At 38.1% G+C, this 25,445-nt stretch overlaps 1 protein-coding gene across 9 annotated transcripts in view; it reads right to left on the reverse strand.

The window, feature by feature from the left end:
- Positions 1-25,445, reverse strand: part of LTBP1 (latent transforming growth factor beta binding protein 1) — a 424,099-nt gene that overhangs the window by 110,474 nt on the left and 288,180 nt on the right. For 5 of the 9 annotated variants that reach the window (XM_067703302.1, XM_067703301.1, XM_067703295.1 and 2 more), the window contains 6 exons: positions 25,069-25,168; positions 24,150-24,248; positions 15,479-15,604; positions 14,134-14,259; positions 13,609-13,731; positions 10,009-10,128 (listed from right to left, as the gene is read on the reverse strand). In XM_067703302.1, the coding sequence (XP_067559403.1) occupies positions 10,009-10,128; positions 13,609-13,731; positions 14,134-14,259; positions 15,479-15,604; positions 24,150-24,248; positions 25,069-25,168 (694 nt within the window). The remainder of the gene's footprint in view (positions 1-10,008; positions 10,129-13,608; positions 13,732-14,133; positions 14,260-15,478; positions 15,605-24,149; positions 24,249-25,068; positions 25,169-25,445) is intronic. The other 4 variants (XM_067703300.1, XM_067703296.1, XM_067703297.1 and 1 more) reach the window with 1 other exon arrangement.

Genomic DNA, 25,445 nt, shown 5'->3' on the forward strand with positions numbered 1-25,445 from the left:
GTAACACAATCATAGTAGGGGACTTTAATATCCTACTTTCACCAATGGACAGATCATCCAAAATGAAAATAAATAAGGAAACACAAGCTTTAAATGATACATTAAAAAAGATGGACTTAATTGATATTTATAGAACATTCCATCCAGAAACAACAGAATACTCATTCTTCTCAAGTGCTCATGGAACATTCTCCAGGACAGATCATATCTTGGGTCACAAATCAAGCCTTGGTAAATTTAAGAAAATTGAAATCATACCAAGTATCTTTTCCAACCACAACGCTATGAGACTAGATATCAATTACAGGAAAAATCTGTAAGAAATACAAACACATACAAACAAATACAAACACAATACATTACTAAATAAACAAGAGATCACTGAAGAAATCAAAGAGGAAATCAAAATATTCCTACAAACAAATGACAATGAAAACACAATGACCCCAAACCTATGGGATGCAGCAAAAGCAGTTCTAAGAGGGAAGTTTATAGCAATACAATCCTACCTCAGGAAACAAGAAACACCTCAAATAAACAACCTATCTTTACACCTAAGGCAATTAGAGAAAGAAGAACAAAAAAACCCCAAAGTTAGCAGAAGGAAAGAAATCATAAAGATCAGATCAGAAATAAATGAAAAAGAAATGAAGGAAACAATAGCAAAGATCAACAAAACTAAAAGCTGGTTCTTTGAGAAGATAAGCAAAATTGGTAAACCATTAGCCAGACTCATCAAGAAAAAAAGGGAGAAGACTCAAATCAATAGAATTAGAAATGGAAAAGAAGTAACAACTGACACTGCAGAAATACAAAGGATCATGATTACTACAAGCAACTATATGCCAATAAAATGGACAACCTGGAAGAAATGGACACATTCTTAGAAATGCTCAACCTTCTGAGACTGAAGCAGAAAGAAACAGAAAATATGAACAGACCAATCACAAGCACTGAAATTGGGACTGTGATTAAAAATCTTCCAACAAACAAAAGCCCAGAACCAGATGCCTTCACAGGCAAATTCTATCAAACATTTAGAGAAGAGTTAACACTGATCATTCTGAAACTATTCCAAAATATAGCAGAGGGAGGAAAACTCCCAAACTCATTCTACGAGGCTACCATCACCCTGATACCAAAACCAGACAAAGATGTCACAAAGAAAGAAAACTACAGGCCAATATCACTGATGAACATGAATGCAAAATTCCTCAAAAAAATACTAGCAAACGGAATCCAGCAGCACATTAAAAGGATCATATACCATGATCAAGTGGGGTTTATCCCAGGAATGCAAGGATTCTTCAATACATTCAAATCGATCAAATTGATACACCATATTAACAAATTGAAGAATAAAACCATACGATCATCTCAATAGATGCAGAAAAAGCTTTTGACAAAATTCAACACCCATTTACGATAAAAACCCTCCAGAAAGTAGGTATAGAGGGAACTTACCTCAACATAATAAAGGGCATATATGACAAACCCATAGGCAACATCACTGTCAGTGGTGAAAAACAGAAAGCATTTCCTCTAAAATCAGGTACAAGGTTGCCTACTCTCACCACTATTATTCAACATACTTTTGGAAGTTTTAGCCACAGCAATCAGAGAAGAAAAAGAAATAAAAGGAATTCAAATCAGAAAAGAAGAAGTAAAGCTCTCACTGTTTGCAGATGACATGATACTATACATAGAGAATCCTAAAGATGCTACCAGAAAACTACTAGAGCTAATCAATAAATCTGGTAAGGTAACAGGATACAAAATTAATGCACAGAGATCTCTTGCATTCCTATACACTGATGATGAAAAATCTGAAAGAGAAATTAAGGGAACACTCCTATTTACCATTGCAACAAAAAGAATAAAATACCTAGGAATAAACTTACCTAAGGAGACAAAAGACCTGTATGCAGAAAACTGTAAGACACTGATGAAAGAAATTAAAGATGATATAAACAAATGGAGAGATTTACCATGTTCTTGGATTTGAAGAATTAACACTGTGAAAATGACTCTACTACCCAAAGCAATCTACAGATTTAATGCAATCCCTATCAAACTAACAATGGCATTTTTCACAGAACTAGAACAAAAACTTTCACAATTTGTATGGAAACACAAAAGACTCCAAATAGCCAAAGCAATCTTGAGAAAGAAAAACGGAGCTGGAGGAATCAGCCTCCGTACTTCAGACTATACTACAAAGCTACAGTAATCAAGACAGTATGGTACTGGCACAAAAACAGAAATATAGATCAATGGAACAGGATGGAAAGCCCAGAGATAAATCCATGCACATATGGTCACCTTACTTTGGTAAAGGATTCAAGAATATACAATGGAGAAAAGACAGTCTCTTCAATAAGTGGTGATGGGCAAACTGGACAGCTACATGTAAAAGAATGAAATTAGAAAACTCTCTAACACCATACACAAAAATAAACTCAAAATGGATTAAAGACCTAAATGTAAGGCCAGACAGTATCAAACTCTTAGAGGAAGACGTAGGCAGAACACTCTATGACATAAATCACAGCAAGATCCTTTTTGACCCACCTTCTAGAGAAATGGAAATAAAAACAAAAATAAACAAATGGGACCTAATGAAAGTTCAAAGCTTTTGCACAGCAAAGGAAACCATAAACAAGACAAAAAGACAACCCTCAGAATGGGAGAAAATATTTGCAAATGAAGCAACTACAAAGGATTAACCTCCCAAATTTACAAGCAGCTCATGTAGCTCAATATTAAAAAAACAAACAACCCAATCCAAAAATGGGCAGAAGACCTGAATAGACATTCCTCCAAAGAAGATATACAGATTGCTAACAAACACATGAAAGGATGCTCAACATCACTAATCATTAGAGAAATGCAAATCAAAACTACAATGAGGTATCACCTCACACCAGTCAGAATGGCCATCATCAAAATATCTACAAACAATAAATGCTGGAGAGGGTGTCGAGAAAAGGGAACCCTCTTGCACTGGTGGTGGGAATGTAAATTGATACAGCCGCTATGGAGAACAGTATGGAGGTTCCTTAAAAAACTAAAAATAGAACTACCATACGACCCAGCGATCCTACTACTGGGCATATACCCTGAGAAAACCATAATTCAAAAAGAGGCATGTACCACAATGTTCATTGCAGCTCTATTTACAATAGCCAGGACATGGAAGTAACCTAAGTGTCCATCAACAGATGAATGATTAAAGAAGATGTGGCACATATATACGATGGAATATTACTCAGCCATAAAAAGAAACGAAACTGAGTTATTTGTAGTGAGGTGGATAGACCTAGAGTCTGTCATACAGAGTGAAGTAAGTCAGAAAGAGAAAAGCAAATACCGTATGCTAACACATATATATGGAATCTAAAAAAAAAAAAAAAAGGTCATGAAGAACCTAGGGGCAAGACAGGAATAAAGACACAGATCTACTAGAGAATGGACTTGAGGATACGGGGAGGGGGAAGGGTAAGCTGGGACAAAGTAAGAGAGTGGCATGGACATATATACACTACCAAACGTAAAACAGATAGCTATTGGGAAGCAGCCACATAGCGCAGGGAGATGAGCTTGGTGCTTTGTGACCATCTAGAGGGGTGGCAAAGGGAGGGCGGGAGGGAGACGCAAGAGGGAGATTTGGGGATATATGTATATGTATAGCTGATTCACTTTGTTATAAAGCAGAAACTAATACACCATTGTAAAGCAATTATACTCCAATAAAGATGTTTAAAAAAAAAAAAAAGGAAGCATGGCAAAATGAGAGACACATGCTGATTAGGCCAATGCAATGAAATCACCTCACCTGCACTTGAGGTACAGTAAATCCTCAGGATATCACCCCCTCTGTCAATTCTGACGAAGTTCAAAATACGCAGTAGCAGAGCTGCCTACCAAAATAGGTTATATGTTCCTCAAAGACTCATCACTGCTTTTCAGAATTGGAAAACTGTCGATGCTACGTACATCACAGATGAAGATCCAAAGATGACCTCAGAAAATCAACCCACTAATCTGAGCAAATCACTAACTTTCTACGTCACCTTTCTAAAAGAACATTGTGTCTTTCAGGAAATCTCAACTGGGCTACCTATGGATTGGCCTGCCATCTCACACTCTAGAACCCCTGAGCCAGAACTACTGCTGCTTGTAAGGGACAATTCCAGTCCACATGAATCTTTCCATTCTACGAACTTCTATTTTCCTTATTATCTTAATTTTATTGTTTCGTCCTCTAATTGTCTTGGGTGTACATGAGAGGTATGTGAGACATTATATAAAACAAAACAATAGTAGCTTTGAAGCTAAGAGACCTGGGATCATGCCCTAGCTCTGCCATTTATTACCTATGACCAGGAACAAGCCCATTAACCTATTTGGGAAAATATTTATATACCTGTACTACAGGTATACTGTAAACTATGTAAAGAGAAATTGTTATTACAGTAACTAGTATTCCCACACAGGTATATTTCCTGCCTTCAGAAGTAGTTTTTTTCGATGAGATATAATTGACATTATAACATTACGTAAGTTAGGCAACAAGGATGTAATGTGCAGCACAGGGAAATACAGCCATTATTCTGTAAAATCTTTAAATTGAGCATAATCTACAAAAATGCTGAATCATTACGCTGTCACCTGAAACTAATACAATATTGTAAATCAACTATACTTCAATAAAACGTAACATCGTGCAAGTTTAAGGGATGATTTGATACACATATTGCAAAATGATCAATACTGTAGCATTACCAACACATCTATCATGTCTCACAATTATTATTTCTTTCCTGGTGAAGACAATTAATATCCAGTCTCTTCACAACTCTGAGGTTTATAATATAGTATTGTTGACTACAATCACTAAACTGTGCATTACATCTCCAGGGCTCACCTACTAGCTGCAAATGTGTGTTATCCTCTAATAACATCTCCCCAATTCCCCCACTTCCAGGCCCTTATACCATTCTACACTGTTTTGTTTTGCTTCTTTACAACTTGAAATCTTCTCTGGCATCTAGCAGACATATACATAGGTAGGCACTCAATAACTACTTACTGACTGACTAGAAGATTCCTTTAGCATATAATGATTTAGGGACAAGGCTGATGTTTGCACATTTTATAATATCCACAAAAGGCAGACCGTGAGCTCAGCTGCCATCTTACATAAAAAGAATAATTGTAGGACTAAAGTCTTCAATTTTTTTTAAGTCTATGAATTTTCATATATTCCATAAAGGTTAACAATGAGTCTTAAAATCTGAAAAGAAATCCTAAGGTGAAAAGAACTCCTAGAACAAGGAGCTCTCCACGTTTATCCTGCAAGTTTTCTGCACCTGGTTTTGGTTAAGACTGTGGCTAACCAGTTGTCAAGTGGATTGAACAATACTAAGTTCTTCAAATACTGAAGACCTACTACATTTAGAACACTCAAACGGGAGTCACAAAGTCATCATTAACTTAACTACGGCCAACAAAGAAGGATCACTTTGATTAAAATCTCAGAAATTTGTGTCCCCGTATCACATGGCTTGTTAGACTCAACTATAAGGCAAAGCAATAAACTCAAAAAAGGCTAGCTGCGCACATCTACCAGGTGACAGATATTATATATTGTGTCTATTGTGTAGATATTGTGAAGGTGAGCAAAGAAAGTGAAGCAAAAGAAAGAGGATGGCAGTACTGTAGAAGTGAAAACATTTGTTAGGGATGACACTGCAGAAAAGCATTATGATTCTCAAGAAGTATATTCCAGCAAAACAAAAATGCTCAGAAGTTGAAAGGAAACTGTAAGATTGAGACAACTTAGATTCAAAAGAGAAAGCTCCTATGACAGTTAAAAACTACATGAAATGAGCTTAAAGAAAGCCAAAGAGAAGACAGTTATCCATAAAAATTTGACATATAATTTACTTTAACAGGTATCAGTTATTATTGCATTTCTTCTATTTCAGGACAAGGGAAATAAAACGGAGGTAATAGGGTTGGGGGAAGAAGGATTATAACATTTCTTGGGTCCTACCTTGTGTCAGACACCTTACTCAGTGCTTTATATCACATTTAATTCTAACAATAAACCCCATGAAGAAAGTATTTCAATACACATGTTACAGATATTGAAACCAAGCTTCAGAGAGGTCACATAGCCCATAATCTGCCTAAATTCAGGGAAATATGATCTTTATATCACAGTTACTGAATGCACCTTTAAACAATTATACATTAGAGAATTTCCTTTGGGGGATGGCTCTAGTCAGGTCTGAATCAGGCTAGTACTTCAACAGTCAAGGGAAACCTGTAAATTGAGGACTTGACACGTTAGCTTCCTTCAAGAACGGTTCTGATTGAAAGCAGCCAGATGGAACTGGCCAGAACCCAGGGTGATGAAATAGTCCTAAAAGGTGGGGATCGTGTGGGCAACAGCTCCAGGCTGAATGTGAGGTCCAAGGAATACAGTGTTAAAACGATGAAAGTGGCTCTCAAGAGAGCACAGAAATCCACAATTGGAAAGAAGAAGGTACATTAACAGAAGAGCCAACACGAGTTGCCAAAAAAGCATTAAGGGATAGAAATTTTGAAAGTGCACAATAAACTATTGAGAATGAAGGATCATATGCCCTGAACTAAACCCTAGGAAAAAGTATAAAACCCCAGACAGCACCTGCTGACATTTGACCTGTTTCCGCCCCAAACAATTTCTGTTCTAATTCATAAATCAAGGAGAAGCATCAATCAGTAAGATCCAGTTTACATGGCATGAATACAAAGAGGCCATTAACGGTTTCAGCAAGTTCACCATTTAGTCAGCGAAAGCAGCAGAAAGTGTAACTGGCATCGAATCCCTGCAGAACATAAGGGTCAAAATGGCAATTCTTAATTCTTAATGAAACCATTTAATAGAAAAAAGAGTCAACTGGACATCGAGATCGAGTTTTTTTTTTTTTAAAAAAAACCATAAGCGTAATGCCAAAGAAAGTACTATTCTGTACAACACTGTACAAGTTTAATTAGAATAACTTAAAAATATGCTGTGAGAGGACAGTGGTAGAAAAAGAAGGATACTAAGACTTACAGAACAGCCCAGCGAGGTAGGGATTATCATCTCTACAGATGACAACTAACAAATGTTCTGTGTAGGACTTTTCTCTCAACAATGAGATTCAGGAATTTTTTTTAGTCTTTAATGCCCTCATACATTAAAACTTGGGGGAAAATGTCTCATCAATATACCCTGAATTGTCTGCACTAAAAGGATAGAGAAAGCCTCAAAACTAGTCACATTTAACTGTTAGACACAGAAACAGTCGATTCGCAAGGAACATTTTGTAAACCATTTATCATTTGACGCCTTCTCTGACCTCCATAGAATCTCTAACACTCTCTATATCCCTTAGGCAGTTTTTTTTTTTTTTTCTTCATGGCACTCATCACACCTGACATACCACATGCTCTACTTTCTTACTTGTGAACTCTAGAGGCTAAGTGCAATGAAGGGAGGAAATTTATTTTGTTCACTCTCAACTCCCAGGGTCTAAAACAAAATGCCTGGCTCGAAGCATGAATACAGTGTTGAATGATGAAAGTGGCAAATGAAGAAATGAATATATGTCAGGTTGTGTTATCAATGAGCTCAACTCAAAGATGAGCTTAGGTAGGATTGCACCTTCTGAAAAGTATTTTAGAGTACCAGAAGTAGAAAGATAAGACCTAAAATGTATAAAGGAACAAACCCAAAAAGATATGACTGGGTATCCACAAGCACCGTCAGAGTATTGCAGAAAAATCCAGTCCATTCATTGGCTCAATCTGAGCAGAAAGGTATGTTGCAATATCTGCTTTTCATCACACTCAACTTTAACATTTACAGCTCAACTGCCATAAAAAACTAAGATGGAAAAATCCATTTTGGTACAATCTGCAAGAGTCCACAGGAGAAATTTACAAGAACTGCAAGTTCAAGATGAGCAATGGATGGCATTGTAATTACATCACAGAGGAGAAGCTTGATTGACAGATGACATACACCTAAAACTCTACCCAAGGCAGAAGGAGAAAAGTACCCAGCCTACTTTTAATAGGAAATGTGTGATCTTAGTTGGCAATGCAAAACCGAAAGTTATTGCTTGGCCAAGTGGCCAAGTGTGTGACTTGGGGTGAGTAACATGGTGACCTAATAGTTCTGCTTATGATTTTACTAATCTGGCTGGCAACATGATATTGCTGTTAAATGAGGTGCTCTGTTTCTGTCACTCAACTGGAGCAGCGTGGTCACAATCAGATTGATTACGCACATCTAGGTGTAAGAACTCATTTATTATTATTCCCCAACCTAGATCCATGCATTTACATTGAAGAGCATCACTTTCCCATTTGGTCAGTCATGTTGCATTAGTAAATTCACGAATCAGGGCTGTGTTTATACCACGATTGTGAATTTTAGTTAGTTAAGGTAAAGTTCGGGCTCTGCTCTTGGATTACAATACGCATTGATATGTGAAAACGAGTACAAGAATGGAACCTTGATAGGCAACTATGAAATTTATGCCAAATGGAAAAATTAAAACCAAATGCACATTCTGACCAACGCTGATTACATAAACAAATGCTTATGAAAACAAAAAATTTTCTTCTCCCCAAAGATCAACATCTCACAATTCCACTGATAGAGACCCTTGGGGATGGGCATGAGATTCAGGGCAGGGGGCCACCTGCAACTGGTAGAGGCTTAGCTCATGCTGCCAGGTGATGAGTCCAAAGCTTTGAAATTGGGAGTGCTTCCACCAAGCCTACCTATCCCACCTCCTCTAGAACACCCCCCCCCCCCGTCTTCCCAGAGATGTAAGAATAAAGACCAACTTTTTTTTGTAGAACCAAGAGGGTCTGGCATGGTCTGCCCCCTCATCCTGCAGCAAATCTTCCCTTGTACTCTGGCCTTCAGCATACTAGCCTTTCAGCTTCTGGAACATGACCTGCTTCCTCCTTCCACGAGCCCCCTGCACATGTCAAATGTCCAAAATGATCTCCCTCCCATCCCCTACCCCAGTCAAACCCCCGGCCAAAGCTTAACTCAAGAATTTTCCTTGAGGCAACTCATTTTGTCATATGCTCTTGTAACATCAAAGAACCCTCCTTCCTAACACTTGGCTCATTTGTACATTTGCATTTACTTATGACATGTCTAGCTGAGTATCTGTCTCCTCAACTAGATAGTAAGTTCCATGAAGAAGGTACTTTTTTGGTCCCTCAGTGTATCCCAGCACTGAGTACAACTCTGGGTATAGATAGTGAGTTCTACTGCATTTGTGGAAGACAGGAAGGAAGGAAGGACGGAAAAGTTTAACTCACATTGTCAGAATGTGGCATGGAGCAGAAAAAGATCAGGAACACAAAGGAAAACCATTAACAGGGAAAGCTAACTAGAGCACAGGTAATTGGGACCAAAGCAGATTCATCACTTATCTTCCTCAGTGCCTAAAGTAGGTACTCCATATTTGTTAAATACTTGAATGAATGAATGAATGAATGAATATAGGGGCACGGGCAATCAATCCAGATTTCTCTTTCTACATTTGCAACTTGTGCTGCAAGTCTGTGTATATTTCCTGATTCTATGAGTCTGTGGTAGCTTCTCATGCCTTTTCTCTCTTTTTAAGCATTTTGCTCTCCACTTCTCTCTCTCTGTGGCACTGATTATTTTATTTGGTTTTGGGTATTAATCACACCAGGGCTAACAATTTGTTTCAATCAGAATTATCTGTCCCATGTAAAATCTCACTTCCTTCATGTCAACTGAATTTCTTACTTTCTTCATGGTTAAAAGTTACTTAGAACTTTTCTCTGAATGACGTGAGTTTGTTACATCCCTTTTTTTCTTTTTCCACTTTGAAAGATGCCTCACTTGGCATTATACCACTCTGTCAGAAAACGGACCAGACAGACGAAACACAACTATGATAACACTCTAGTACCTACCAAGACACTGCCCATTCCAGCCTCGGAACCCTTCCGTGCAGGGAACACACTGGTAAGATCCAGGAGAATTCACACACTGCTCATCTGGACAAGTACTTGGAGTTAAACATTCATCAACATCTGAAAAAATAAAAAAGCTAGGTCACAGACATTTTATCGGAATACTAAAACACAAACTGACTCGTATGATGAAAGGGAAAAGAGGCATGTTTTATCTACATTTTGGTGAGGAAAACAATAACTGAAAAAGTGACACACTGGGTCTGTACTTAAACACCCAGTGAGAATGCATGGCCGAGTATACCATGCATACCATGCATGCAAACCTTTATGGCCCCAATTCTCCAACTGGCAGGCCCAGACCTCTCCACTCTGGGAATTGGCAGTTCTCTGGGGCCACTCTCTGGACATCAAACCTTTCAAGTAATAGCATGGCTTGCCAGAAAGAAATACAAGAAATGGACATGAGTGTGAGGAAGCCATTTATCCACCTGGCTAGAGGTTCTCTCTGCAGTCACTGGACGCCCTAGGGAAATTCTTGCTTTGGCTTCATGGCCCCCAAAACATCCTAGGTTTGAATAATTTAAAACATTGCATATGAGAGGAATTCCTCGGAGGTGGAAAAAGAATATTAGGAGAGAACGAACTCATCAAATACTTCCAAGATTTTCCAGAAAATACAGTGAATGATCATAGGGTAATACATTCTGGTTTAAAATACACCTTACTTTTCCCATTCACAGCTAACGAAAGTTATTAATCCTTGTTCTTTTCAATGTGAGGAGAAAAAAAACACCTTAAATACAGATAGAACTGTGGCAGAGATACAGGAGCTTCAGGCTTTTTTAAGAATAGTAAAACAATAAAATGGAGGAAAAGTAACATATAGGAGATGGTTCAACAGTTTAAAATGAGTAGTAAAACCTTGGGTACCAACCCCAACAAAAATAGGTGTTTTTCTGGAGTTGAGTTTTGAATTCAAGTGAGTGGATTCAATGTCTAAGTGTCTCAATATGAGATGTATATAGGACCTCTAATCATACCTAAAATGTAAACAGATTTTTCAGGACATAAGCTAAAAATTGAAAGAAATATATAATGAATACACTGAACATACATGGGTATTTGAGGTCATCATTCTGGTAAGTTCTCAAAAATCATCTCTCATTATATATCAATAGACATGTGTGAAAAGATGCTTAAGGTAAAAGATGTTATTAATAGAATAAGCACCAGGTCAGTGTTGTAATTTTTTTTTTTTCCTATCAGCGAAAAATTCTTGCCAATAGACAATGACACACAGTGTTTTTTTTAGGTCAGATGTTCTGGGACTTCTTGTTCTACAAAAAGATGATGCTTGCCAGTTTCATTTTCCAAACAGCATTACATCCTTCTCTGTATGGGGTATTTTAAAAAATGGAACTACAACTGCTAAGTCAGAGAGGGTCATTGAGATAGGCTGGTTTGATAAATAAGGTACAACGCTGAGAAACACAAGACAATATCCCTGCATTTCCTGTTGCTCTCACCTCTGTTTGCTTGTTCCCTCATCTGTAAATGAGGGACTACCGGCCTGGTAATACCTTCACAGAATAAAGTAAGGATGCATGAGATAACGTCTGTAAACTACAATAGACTCCTTGGAGACTGGCGCTGTTTGAAAGCAACTTTGTCAGTGACAGCTGAGAAAATCTTCAGTGAGCCAGAAGCCCGGGGACCTTTGGTTCTAGTCCATGATGAAATGAGAAAACAGCTACATTATTTGACTCCTTCATTTCAAGCCTTTTCATGGGGATAGAATTATATAATTATTTACTCAGGGAATGCTGGTGATATTTCTGTTAAATAATTTCTATACACTGAATAGTCTCCTAACTGCTTTCCATTTATTTCCTTTATCTTCAAATTTCTTTTCTATTCCTTTCTCCTGTCCATCCTTATGCTCTGGTAATTCCTAAATAGCTTATCTTCCTGTCCTGAGTCTGTGTGTAGAACTTGAGGATCCATATTTGACCTTCTGGAGGAGCATTGCTTTGCAAATAAATGCTTGTCAGACATACCCACGCCTTTTTTTTTAAAAAACATTCCCACAATTACAGATGTTCTGAGAAGATCTATGCAAAAACAAAACGAGTCAGGGAAAGGGGAAGTTTAAGGAAACTAACACTTCTTGAGAACAAGGTGACAGGCACCATACAACATTCTGCAACACCCATTTACTTGCACAAGCCTGAAAGTTCACTGCATGGTTCCCATTTTACAGATGAAGAACTAAGTTTTGAAGGGGCTACGTACCTGGCTCCAAGTTAGACAGTTACTGAGTGCGGGGGTCATGCCATAGTCTCTGCTCTCCCCATCCCCAAGCTACCTCCAGAGCAGAGGGAGGGTCCCCCGTAAGAGGAAAGTAGGGACACTTCACACCTGTGCTGTCCCATGGCCCTCAGCCGTCAGGAGAAGAGTTCATATCTGTGTCCCGATGGGAGCTGATCAGAGATGCAGTAACATAAAACGCTCCCCACTTCTCTCCAGATAACTCAGGGGCTGAGGCAAGGGGCCAGCAAGAAAGGCAGGTGCAGGCTGCCAAAAAACTGTCTAATGAGCTGTCCCTCCAGACCCGGTCATTAGAACCACGAAGAAAACCAACATGTAGGAGCCAAGAGACAGCTGAGAGCAGCCTGCCCCAACTGGCCCATCCCTCCCGAGTGCTGGAGGCCCAGCCACGTCTGAAAAGAGGCTCAATGTCAGGCAGCCGGGCAGGGAACCCCACAGAACCAGCACCATCCCTACAGACAGTCTCCTCAAAAACGTGCCCAGAGACCCCTGCTCCTCTGCCCTCACATTTCTTTGGCAAGATTTAAGCAGAGGTTCAACATATTTCTTCACGAAAATCATTATTCAAAGCGTACCATGGTGGTTTCAAAAAGTACCTGTGTGACTTGGACACAGGCACGAGCAGAAATATTCAATGGTTAATCATTTTAATTTTGAAAAGTTAAAAACTTTTCAAAACATTTTTACAACGAGAGCAAATCCATTGCTGGGGTCAATACGAAAGAAATTTTATCTAGCACAGCTGGAATCTGACTTGGAGCTGGTCAGACAGCACTTCTGTAGACAGTCTGCAAGCAAGTCCCAGAACACATGCGAAAGAAAGAAGCTGAGACAAAGGAATGGAACAAGGCGAAAAGGTCGACAACAATAAGTCCGCACTGGTGACACCTGCACCATGCCCCCAGATGAATGATGCAGACACTACAATTAAGTCTGGGTTTGTACCAAAATCCTCTGCAGTTAACTGTTCTAAAAGTGATTTCACTCCACATACCAGAGAAGGCAGATACTGAAATGAGTAATAAAGAGCATATGAAGGTGGAAAATGACCCAGACGGAGCCACTGAAGTAAGGCAAAGGGGCTGTGATCCCAGAAGGCAGCAAGAGCTTGGATGAGCTGGTATCCTGCACAGATCGGTGGTGAAGGAAAATTCGCACCAGGCCAGGTGCCCGCCAGCCCTGGGTTCTGGACCCAGCCCTGCATTTCATGGTCACGTGCACTCAGCACTTCAAAGGGGCGCGGGCTCCCCATCCTCTCAGCAGACTCACCCTCGCAATGGCCTCCGGGGGTCATGCGGTACCCGCTGTCGCAGTATTCACACCGGAAGGCCCCCACAGTATTGACGCAGTGCCCTTCCCCACAGACGTCTGGCCTCAGGCACTCATCAACATCTACGCAAAGCAGAAAACGTTGTCGAGTTTTATTTCCCAAAACATAATTCCAAACCTCTCCCGTCTCCCAGGTTAGTTCGATGTTAAGAATGAAGCAACTGATTCCTAACATCTATCATCTCTTTGATTTGTTCCAAAAAATTGAGTGGTTTTGATTTACTCGAATCCAAAAGGAACATTTAACGCCTCTGGTTTTTGCAGACATTTGATACTATTCATTCAAAACTGTTGGGGAAAAAATTCCATTTTTTAATCTTCCAGTATCTAGCAGATAACTATGTTGTAACAGGGGTTTAATAATAAATTTGGGGTGGTCTGAATAAGCCCTGGACTGATGGAATCTTAGGGGAGCTAGAAATCCGCATGTGGAAATTTACACATCTGAAAGAACACTGTCATTACCTATGCAGTTAGTACCCTCCTCACTGGCCATGAACCCCGCTGGGCAAATACACAAGAAACTTCCCTCAGTGTTTTCACAGCGTCCCTGGGAGCAGAGGTGTTGGGCCTGAGCGCATTCATCAATATCTGTTAACAAAAAGACAGATAAAAGGATTAGTGTAGTCTAGCATGAAATTCTCAGTCTCTCTGTTCATGAAATACCAGCACACCAACCCCCGTGTCCCACAAACCTTTATAAGTGAGGAAAACAGTAAAAGGAGACACGATCAGTCTTCCTGAATACCTGAAGGGCTGTTACTGGGAAAAGGGAATACACATACGGTGTACTGCTTTGAAAGCTCAAGCTACAACCCTGACATAGGTGTTTCAAAGAGAAAGATGTCAGGTCACCACAAAAGGACCTGCCTGATAACTGGAGTCATGTAAGCACTGGAATTCACTGTGCAACTCCCAGGCCAGCTCAGCAGAGACAGTCAGAAATGGTGGGACAGGCACTCTTTCACTGTGCACTTGGGTAAAGCGAGACTGAATCATCTCGACCGACTGCCCTTTTCAACTTTATGTGCTGGGGTTCTAAACATAATACATCTAATGTATACAAATTCAAGAGACAGAGCCATGTTATGATGGAGCAGGTGGATGTTCCCCTCACACCTCACCCCACATATATATGCAAAACAAAACGGCAAAAGTCACATCTGCATAATGGCATTTAGCATATTAAAGTGGGTTTAATTAGGTATATGCCTTTGTTGCTCTATATTTGCCTTATAGCTCTTAGTGCTGAATTTTCTTTTTCTAAAAAAATGATATTAAATTTAGTGTTAACACATTAAAATGACCTACTTAACACTATTACACCCCTTTTTGAGATTCATTTTTTTCCCCAAAGAAGCATATATGAGATCCCTACTTCATAAATTCATTAATAGTTTTGTGTCAGCATATATTGATTTTCAATATAGAAATCCCTTTTAAAAATCAGGTTTTATGAACTTAGATGAACATAATTCTTTACTGCAGAATATATTAATTTGTTTTGCTAAATATGTTTGTAGATAGCTATTTCTAGAACTCTTAATTTTATATTCTTTCCCTGAAAAGCTTTGGGAAGTTATTCCACCTTTATGTAATTGTATTACACTTGGCAAGGTAGGTAGCATTGAACCAAGCGGTAAGAGCTTCCTAGGAGTTTACTGAACCTCTTTTTGAGTACCCTTAGCTCAGGGATAAAATTTTTAAAAAATTAAACACAATAACATTTTCCCCATAATAAAAAAAATGTTCTTTATGTGCAAATATTTGATATTTAATAATCTCATCTACCAAAAGTGTCTCTTCTTACCAACACATTTCCTCTGTTGCTCACTGAACTTGTAGCCATCATAGCATATACAGGTATACCTCACCGGTAGGTTAATGCAGTGTCCTGCTCCACAGATATCAGGGTTCACAGTACATTCATTGATTTCTTTAAAAATAAAAAAATGTAGGGAAAAACAGATATAAACAAAGATTCCATTGCTACTTGCAAACCATTACTTGTGTTTCCTGATTACCTTATTGCCAGGTATGCAATTAGAAAACAAAATTTTATACTCTAAAATCAAGTATAAATTCATTTGATTACCGATGATCATCATTTCATAATTGATCAGTTAGTCCCAGCCAAGGTCATGAATAATTCTTAATGAAACAACTTCTAAGATGAACTGGAGAAGGTGGAAATTCGGAAAGAGGCCATGTTAAAACGTTATAGTCAATTGTGAATTTCCAAGATGGCCCATCAATGAGTTTCTATCCACTCCAGTTCATTTTGAATGATGGACCAATCACATGATTTCTCCTGATAAGAAATAAGAAATTTTCTATTTGTTAGCAGGCCAAATTCAAGTTCCAAAAACTATATTCAACCTCCTTCCAAATTTCTCATTAATTCTCCAGAAAGATTTACCACTTCTAATCAAAGCAGAACTTCTGGATGCAACTTACTCTTCATTTGCCAATTTCAACAGGAGCATATTTTATTTACACTAGTACAGAATCTTCTTCCAAATCTTCTCTGCTCAATTCCTCCCTCACTCTCCTCCTGATTCCTGCATGAGACTGGCTTCTTCTATGAAGCCTGAGAAGATGAGCCCTGAGTCCTCACTCCACCCACAGACAAGGCCGTGGTCAAGGCAAGGTGAGAGGAGCTCCCAGTGGGTGAAGGCCATCACGGTGTGTTTTATTACCAAGAGGACCTGAGGACTCAAAGGTGACCTGAGATGAATTACTCCAAGACAGTCTGTTGATTTCAACGATCTTTGTAAGAATGTATAATAGAATAGTGGGGGGCGGGGGGCACAGCTGGTGGTCAGAAGCCCAGCCTTGGAGGACAGTACAGGTACCAACCTCGCTGCCCTTTCTTAGCTCTGTAACAAAGAGCAAGTTACTTAAACAATCTAAGCCTCACTTTTCTGTCTGTGTAAATGAGAATTATCAGAGCACCAACTTCAGAGCGTGAAGTTCTAAAGAGTTAACCTGAATAATGCATGTAGCTCAATGCCTGGCACGTTATATGTGCTCAATAAAAGTTAGCCATTATTGGGCTTCCCCGGTGGCGCAGTGGTTAAGAAACCGCCTGCCAATGCAGGGGACACAGGTTCGAGCCCTGGTCCGGGAAGATCCTACATGCCGCGGAGTAACTAAGCCCGTGAGCCACAACTACTGAGCCCGCGTGCTGCAACTACTGAAGCCTGCGCACCTAGATCCTTTGCTCCGCAACAAGAGAAGCCACCACAATGAGCACCCACGGCAACGAAGAGTAGCCCCCACTCGCTGCAACTAGAGAAAGCCTGCGCGCGGCAACGAAGACCCAACGCAGCCAAAAATAAAACTATAAATAAAATTTTTTAAAAGTTAGCCATTATTACTGATTACTGTGGTTGTTCCTATTGAAGTCATTTAAGAATAGATAACAAAGAAACAGCACATTTATAATAACTACCTTGGGCTGTTATCTCACTGTCATCACGTAGTAAACAACGCTTAAAACAGACGAGACCATGGATGAGCCCAAGCGGCCCAGTGGAGGAAGACGGGGCCTCAAGCATGACAAGCTAAATCACACCTTTGTTAGAGCAATCTATGGCTTGAAGGAAAAGAAAAACAGGCATGCTACTGTCACCAATAACCCACTGTGAATTCTGAAGAAAGATGTGAGAAACAGTGCTTTAACAAAAATTCACTATGGAAATGACCTAAGTTGGGGCGGAGGTTGCTCTCCAAAACCCAAACCACATTCATTTTTCATCAAGTGTTATTCACTGTGCTGCGATTTTAAGACAACCGATGCAAGTCATTTGAAAAGCTGCTAGGCTTTATAAGGACGCATACGACTACAGAGCTGCAGTATTTTGCACCAAATCACTCGGATTATGAAAAAACCACACATTTACAAGTTACTTATACCTTTAGTGAGCCTATTTATGCTAATTCACTATCCGAAAAAGATTGTTTATAGTCAGTATAATATCAAATTACAGAAAAAATGATCCAAAAGGCTAAAAAAACATGGGTGATTAACACGATTGCCTAGACTTAAGTGACTGATACTAACAACATAAAACAATGAATTATGATACATACATAGGATAGATCATTATATAATCATTAACAGGATAGGATAATGCTTATTTGTTAAGAAAATATAGTTAGGTACAAATTATAATATAGGATATGATCTAAATTATTTTATGCACAGAAAAGAAGACTGGAAGGAAATCAGTCTTAAATGTTACAATTATGGGGATTTGTATTGTCTATATTTTTCTGTATTTTTCAAAATTTCTACAATGAACAGGTATAATTACTTCTATAATCAGAAAAGTCTTTCTTAAAAAATTATTATTTCTATGTGCCACAAAAATCTTAAGGTAGAAAAGGTAATCTTCTCCAGGTTCTACTCCTAGACCCTCAGGTAAGCACTCCCTTCTCTGTTTCTAAGAATTCTTTAGTAGAATAGTGTGAGAAGCACATCTTTAACCAGCTATTCTTAATGTAGGTAGATGCCTTCTTTGAAAATTATTGGTATTTAGATTTCTTGATTTTCTTTGTAATTATTTCCATTATGTTCTTATCTGCCATTTGCTTAAAGCAGAAAAGACATACTGATCAGATTTGCAAAAAGAAAAATTAGAAGATGACTTAATATACTAGGAACAAGAATTCAGAATTAAAAGGCTGTACATCTGGGGTTTTCAGGAAAGGCTTGATCAGTACTCATTGCCCCACCCCCAGCCCCACACATACCAATATGTTGATTACCAAATATTTATTTGTCCTTTCAGGTATAGCTTTAGGATGGATTATTTTACACGTGTGAACAAAAGTCTTCAAAAATATGTGATGCTTAATTCAGATGAGATACATTCCTATACCAGTGTGCCAATATTTAGATCTTTTCTTCTTAAGTCAGATCTAAGATAGGAGAAATGGTTAAGAATTTTAATTCCTTAGTCTTAAGAAATGAATAATAATAGCCTTTCCTTCCAATCTAGTATCTTAAATGGAAGCTATGAGGTTGAAATAGTTATGAGGAAAGCTTGAGGATTTTTAGTTGATTACCTCAGATTAAGTATATAAAGATGAAGCTTGAAAATGTTGATCCCAGTTGGTACGAACGTATGTAAGAAAATGTTACTCTGACACCACTAGAGGGTACTAAGAGATACATCAAAGGAACGAAGGGACATTTACTAACGTATACTTGATTTCTACACTGTTTGCCCCATTTTTTTTTTTTAATATAGGAGTGATGAATGTAACTTATCAGTTTGTCCTCAGAGATACCTTTTATCCATTTGCTAGGAGGATTCCACCCTTCTGAATTAAACAAAAAAAGAAAGCCATAACAACTTCGAAACACCTCTGCTTTCTCTTTACTACTCATCAAAAAATTTACCAGATTATAGTCAACAATACTGTATTATAAATTCCAGTGTTGCTAAGAGATTAAATCTTAACTGTTCTCAACACACAAAAAGGAAAAGTATGTGACATGATAAAGGTGTTAACTAATGCTTTTGTAGTAATCATAGTGCAATATACGAATGTAGCAAACCAACACACTGTATATCTTAAACTTATATAATGTTATGTCAACCACATCTCAAAAAAAAAAAGAACCAAAACAATTGATCAATACCATTTTTAAGGTAAAAAGTAAATTACTGCTACTCCTATTTTAAAACTTTAAAAACATGTCTCCCACCACCTCTTCCCATGCTTTCCCTCCTTGTCTGTTATGCTTTCATTCTTTTTTTTTTTTTTTTTTTTGGTGGTACGCGGGCCTCTCACTGCTGTGGCCTGTGCCATTGCGGAGCACAGGCTCCGGACGTGCAGGCTCAGCGGCCATGGCTCACGGGCCCAGCCGCTCCGTGGCATGTGGGATCTTCCCAGACTGGGGCACGAACCTGTGTCCCCTGCATCGGCAGGCGGACTCTCAACCACTGCGCCCCCAGGGAAGCCCCACTTTCATTCTTGATCACATATAAGTTATACAGAAAGCCAAGTCCTGAGGGTATTGTCTTAAAACTGAAAACAAGTTGCTGGCTTTCTCTGGGTTTTGTGGGGCACAGACATTATGCTTTACATTTTTCTAAGAGATCACTCACACATAGGCTTGTGAGCCTGTTCTCATGGAAAGGATCAGTTCAGGTCAAAACATACATTTCCCTGTACATGCTGATAGCGTCAACACAAACACTGGGAATATGGCAAAGCCTCGCACAGGAAGCACTAATTACTGGCCTCCCGGGCACTCTGGTTAATGATCATGTCTTCTCTTCTAAAGCATGTTTGGTTTCCCAGAGATCAAGAGACTGCTCCCACCGGACTCTTCCAGGTGTCCTCCTTCATAACACCTATCACATTTCCCCGGGTTTGCAGGACCGCCCTATGCTTTCCTACTACATGTGGCCCCTGAAAGAGCTTCACTTGCACTGGGCCAAGGACCTTACTGTTTCTTTCCCAGGAGCCCGTTTAGAATTTGGAAGAAGAGCCATGACCAAAAGCCAGTGGAAAACCAAACGCTCTATTTATCCCGGCAAAAAGGCCAGTGGTGGGCTTAAGAGTTTGGTGTTTTTATTTTTAAGAATTAAATGAAAAAGAGCTTTTGACAAAAATATGAAAGTGAGTATGCTGACCTTTAGCTTTTTTCCTCATCATGTGATTACTCAAAATAAATAAATAAACAGAGCTGGAAATATTAAAGCATGATGAGTTAACATGGAAAAAAGTTCACCTTCCATTAGCATACATAGTTTATTGAGGCTGTCATGATACTGGTAATATGCTTCAGGGACAAAGGTTTTTATAAAGTGGTCATTTCTGAGTTCTGGAAAAGATCCAATGAGCAAAATAGTTGTTATAATGTTTGGGCCATGATGATTACAAAGGTTTACACAAAGCAGTCATTGAAAGTCAAAGAATAATTTCTGGCTGGTCTGCAAGGGCCATGGAGAAAGTTTAGGAAGAGCTGGAGGAAGGCATCAAATGTCAACTCATGGAAAGGTTTACAGAAATGCCCTGGCTTCCTAACTGCCCCATAAAGAGCATAAACTGTCCCACAACAACTGAAGCAGATGTTCCCACTTTGTAAATACTCGCCAGAGAAATAAAGGTTTGATTTTCCAACCTACCCTTGAGCTATTAAGATACTATGCTAAATCAAGAATTTATATGCTGAAATGTATCATTTATTTGGAAACAGTATACCAATAATATTGCAAACCACCAACTGAGCTGCTGAGAGTGGAAAGGATCACACTTATTCCCTGCAAATATGTGGCTCACTTTATAATTATTGCAAGTCAAAGTGAGTCTGATGAAATCTGTAAAGGCTACTTCCAGTCTCACCATCATAAAGATATCATCGTCGAGCAATGTGGAGCTTATTTTGTTTATTTTAGGTACCTACTTATTATTCTATTCCTTTCTTCAATTTATGGATAAAACTAAGACTGACAAACATCTACCTCCTTTGTGTTCTAGGGGAAACAAAACAAAACAAAACAAAAAAAACACTGCCTAATGTTTCAGAAAGAAATGATCAGATTGCTCCTTCAATCTACATGTTTGGCTCTCTTATCAAAACCAATGGGAACATCTATATTTTGATTTCAATTAAATTTGATACAAAACAGTCCTCTTGTTCTAGTGTAGATTACAGATCATGTAGTATGGCTCCAAAAATTGCAAGCCATTTAAATTCAAAGACTATTTACAATGTTCTCCCCATGGATTGTTCTAGAAAGATTCTTTTACTATATGAAGTCAGAGCACCTACAAATGCTGCATGAAGATAAAATTTCAATGTCACTTGTTTCCTGGAAGGAAATATTTGTGCTTCAAACATGTGATAGCAGATGTTAGCCCTGTATCTCTGCCAAACTCAAATTAAGCTGTCTTCTAACAACTTCATATAGCACAGCTACTTTCATTTTTTTCAATCAGCTCCGCAGTTCAGTTGAAGCTGAGTAACTGCAATTTATTATTCCTCACAGGCCTGCATTTAAATGATTGGCTACCTTTATCCAGCCAAACTTAACCTCTACAAAGCTAGTTTGCAAGAAGTCTGATGGTTGAAGTCAGCCATTGTTAAAAAGGCAGAAAAGTATGTCTTCACATTGGAAAATGGAAACAGTACTTGAAAGAACTTTTGCACTGACAGACTGCAATTTCTCTTTTAATGCTGATATAAACAATGAGAAGATCCTCCCTGACCAAGATGGTATATTACATGTTTGTATGCCTTGCACTGCATAGCAGAGTCTCTCATTGATGGGATTAATAAAGTGGGTAGACATACATGTGACTTCAGAACAGAGAATAACAATTTTAGCCACAGCCATTAAAAAAAAAAATCACTAGCATTTCACCGTATCACTAGAAATATTTAGAATAGCTAACATTTCTATAACACTTTACTCGGTATTTATAGTAAAACCAAAGAGCAGTTGCCCTGCATTCATGTGGGAAGACCATGGCTCTGGGTGCAGCTGCACCTTGAGGGTATCCCTGAAGTAGGTGAAAACACACTGCTGGGTCCATGATGTGACTCTGCACTACTTAGTCAACTGCATTTCACCTTGGGGCAGGGGTGCTTTTTAAAAACACTTTCTAGTCTGCTGTATCAGTTCAAGTATCTAAGAGAAATTACATCCACAATTTTGAGAAAATGGGTAAAAGTTTTTGGTTTTTTAAAACATATAAAAGCTGTATGTATTTAAGGTGTACAACTTGATATTTTAATATGTATACATTGTGAAATGATCACCACAGTCCCACTAATTAACACATCTAACCAAGCACATGTCTATTGGAAATGATGCATGTCATGTTTCTGAAGAGGTGAAATTCTAAGGGAGGCTGCAAACTCCTCTATTAGCTTCTCCTGCCAACCCATTGCCAGCCTCATCCTGCAATGACATCAGGAACTTAAGCTGCTGTGATACATCTTAGTGATATTTTCTCTGATTATAATACTATATTTCCACACAAGAATATGTGGAATACACAAAAAATTCTAAAATGAAACAACACCCAAACCTCTCAGACCCCACTACAAAAAATAATCACTGCTAATATCTGATGTATTTTCTTCTAGCATTTTCTCAATGTACGTATGTCTCCTTTTTTTATATTTATATTCAATCATATATTTATATTCTCCTTCAGATTCTTTTCCTTCAGATTCTTTTCCATTATAGGTTATTATAAGATATTGAATATAGTTCCCTGTGCTATACAGTAAATCCTTGTGTTTCTTTGTTTTTAAATTTTTATTGGCATATAGCTGCTCTACAATGTTGTGTTAGTTTCTACTGTACAGCAAAGTGAATCAGTTATACATATTTGGTTTAATACACTGTATCCTTCATTTTCATATACTTCATCTTGTATTTAACAATATCTTGTGACCATTTTCTGAGAGATTTTAATAAAAATTCTTCAAAAATACTGTAATATTTGATGGTAGCATACTGTTTCAATGTAGATATAATTATCTATTTCCCTATAGTTAAATACTTAGGTTTTTTTTTCTATTTCTCTATTATACATGGTGCTGTGGTAAGCGTCCATTTATATAAACCATTACAACTGTTTGCGGGGACATTATTTCCTTATACTAGTTATTTTAATATGGGATACTGACTTAAAAGTCTTGAAGATTTTTTAAAGTTCTTGACACATATTGCCAGTTTGTGCTTTCCAGAAAAGTTGAACTAGTTTACATTCCTTTCAGCTATGTGTGAGAGCCTCAATTTCACTCTAGTAAAAATGAAATACTGATTCGTTAAGAATAAAGAATTCTCATTTTAATTTGCATTTCTTTGACGACTCGTAAAGTTGAAATTTCCTATTACATATATGTTTCTTGGTATGTTATCTATGAATTACCTGATTACATTATTTCCATTTTTCTATCAGCATTTTTATTGCTGATGTATAAGACCTCACTATATATTAAGGATATTAACTTTCAGGCTGTTGGTTACAAATTATGATAAATCTTTATAATTTGTCACTAATGATTAAAATAATATATGTTTATTATAAAGAATTTTAAAATATATAAATATATTGGAGAGCATAAATGTTATCCATGATCCTATCAACTGGGGATGGTTAAACACTGTGATGAACTTTTTCTGTTTGTAAACATTTAAAAAATAAAACTGGAATCACTGTGTTCTATATTTCTTAATATTTTGCCATAAGCATCTCCTCACAACATTAAATACTTTTAAAACATTTATAGCTATGTGATATTCCGCTGCACATGTACCATAACTCGTTTAAACATATTCCTCCTTTAAACAGTATTTAGATCATTTCCAAATATTTGCTCTTATGACTAACTGCCATGAGCAATCTTGTGATACATGTGATACAGCTTTGACACTACATTTAAAATGAAGTTCATATCCACGTCTCCTCCACAGGCTCTGTGACATCAATACTGCACCTACCTGTTACTTGAGTAGGTGCAATGACTTGGCTGGCACTTGATGTTGAAGCTTCAGGAGCTACTTCCACAGGCACAGGAGGTGATGTTTTTTCAATCACTACTACACGAGGAAGGAGGGAATAAAATGAAAATTAAAGGCTGTTATGTGCATTGAGATCCCATTTCAAAATGCAAGCATAATTTAATCTAACAACATACCACAGTAATTCCTGGATATAGGAACAGGTATGGGTCCCTAAAGCTCATGGTATTAGCCTGTAGCCCTGGTTTCAACATTTAGCAAGAATATCTGAGAGCAATTTGGAAGCCAAGAAAAATGACCCTTCATCAAATGATGAACCTCAATAATGTTCTAATAATATATACTACTCCTGACCACAGAAAATAGTGAAAAATTTTATCATTATAATACTTATAATATAGCTGTCTCCCCTTATCGGAGGGGGATATGTTCTAAGACCTCCCCAGTGGATGTCTGAAACCGCAGATAGTACCAAACCCTACATATACTATGTTTTTTCCTATACTAACGGGCAGGAAGCATATAGAGCATGGATACTGGACAAAGGGATGATTCACGTCCCAGGCAGGATGGAGCAGCACGGCGCGAGATTTCATCATGCTACTCAGAACAATGCACAATTTAAAATGTATGAATTGTTTACTTCTGGAATTTTCCATTTCATATTTTTGGGCTGCAGCTGACCGCAGAAAGTGAAACCACGGATAAAGAAGGATTGACTGTACCATACTTGCACTAACATTATATAAGTATATTAATATACATAAGTGTATTTCACATGTTACTTCACTTAGGAACTCTCCTGATTAAAACTTTAAAACCAAAGACACAGAAAAATCCTCATCTTACTCTCTTATTCATAGTGCTCTTACAAACAGCACAAATCAACACAGGCTACCTGGAAACTGTGGATGCAGATGAATAGTGGAAATGCCTGGAGAGAGCTGGGGTTGACTAGGCTCAAGTTTGGTTTTCTCTTGATCCAATGAAGGTATTTCCTAGACGGTTGTATTAAAAAGAAAAAAGAAAACAGAAAGTAGGAATTTTTAGTTTCCACATATTACTATTTTTATAAATTTTACTCTTAGAAAGGCAACAAATATCACAGGTACACAAAAACCTGGGCAATTGCTTGAAATTTAAAAAAAAATGAACCGTTGCTGTGCTGCTACTATACTAAGCCCTTGAGTTTTCCCAGCAGTGCTGATATGTGCACACACCCTCACCCACTTCCCGGGGGCCCAAAGCAAAAGGTCTCTTCAGATATTTTAAACG

This window comes from Pseudorca crassidens, chromosome 14 (genome assembly GCF_039906515.1).
Source record: "Pseudorca crassidens isolate mPseCra1 chromosome 14, mPseCra1.hap1, whole genome shotgun sequence".
NCBI classification, from domain to species: Eukaryota; Metazoa; Chordata; class Mammalia; order Artiodactyla; family Delphinidae; genus Pseudorca; species Pseudorca crassidens.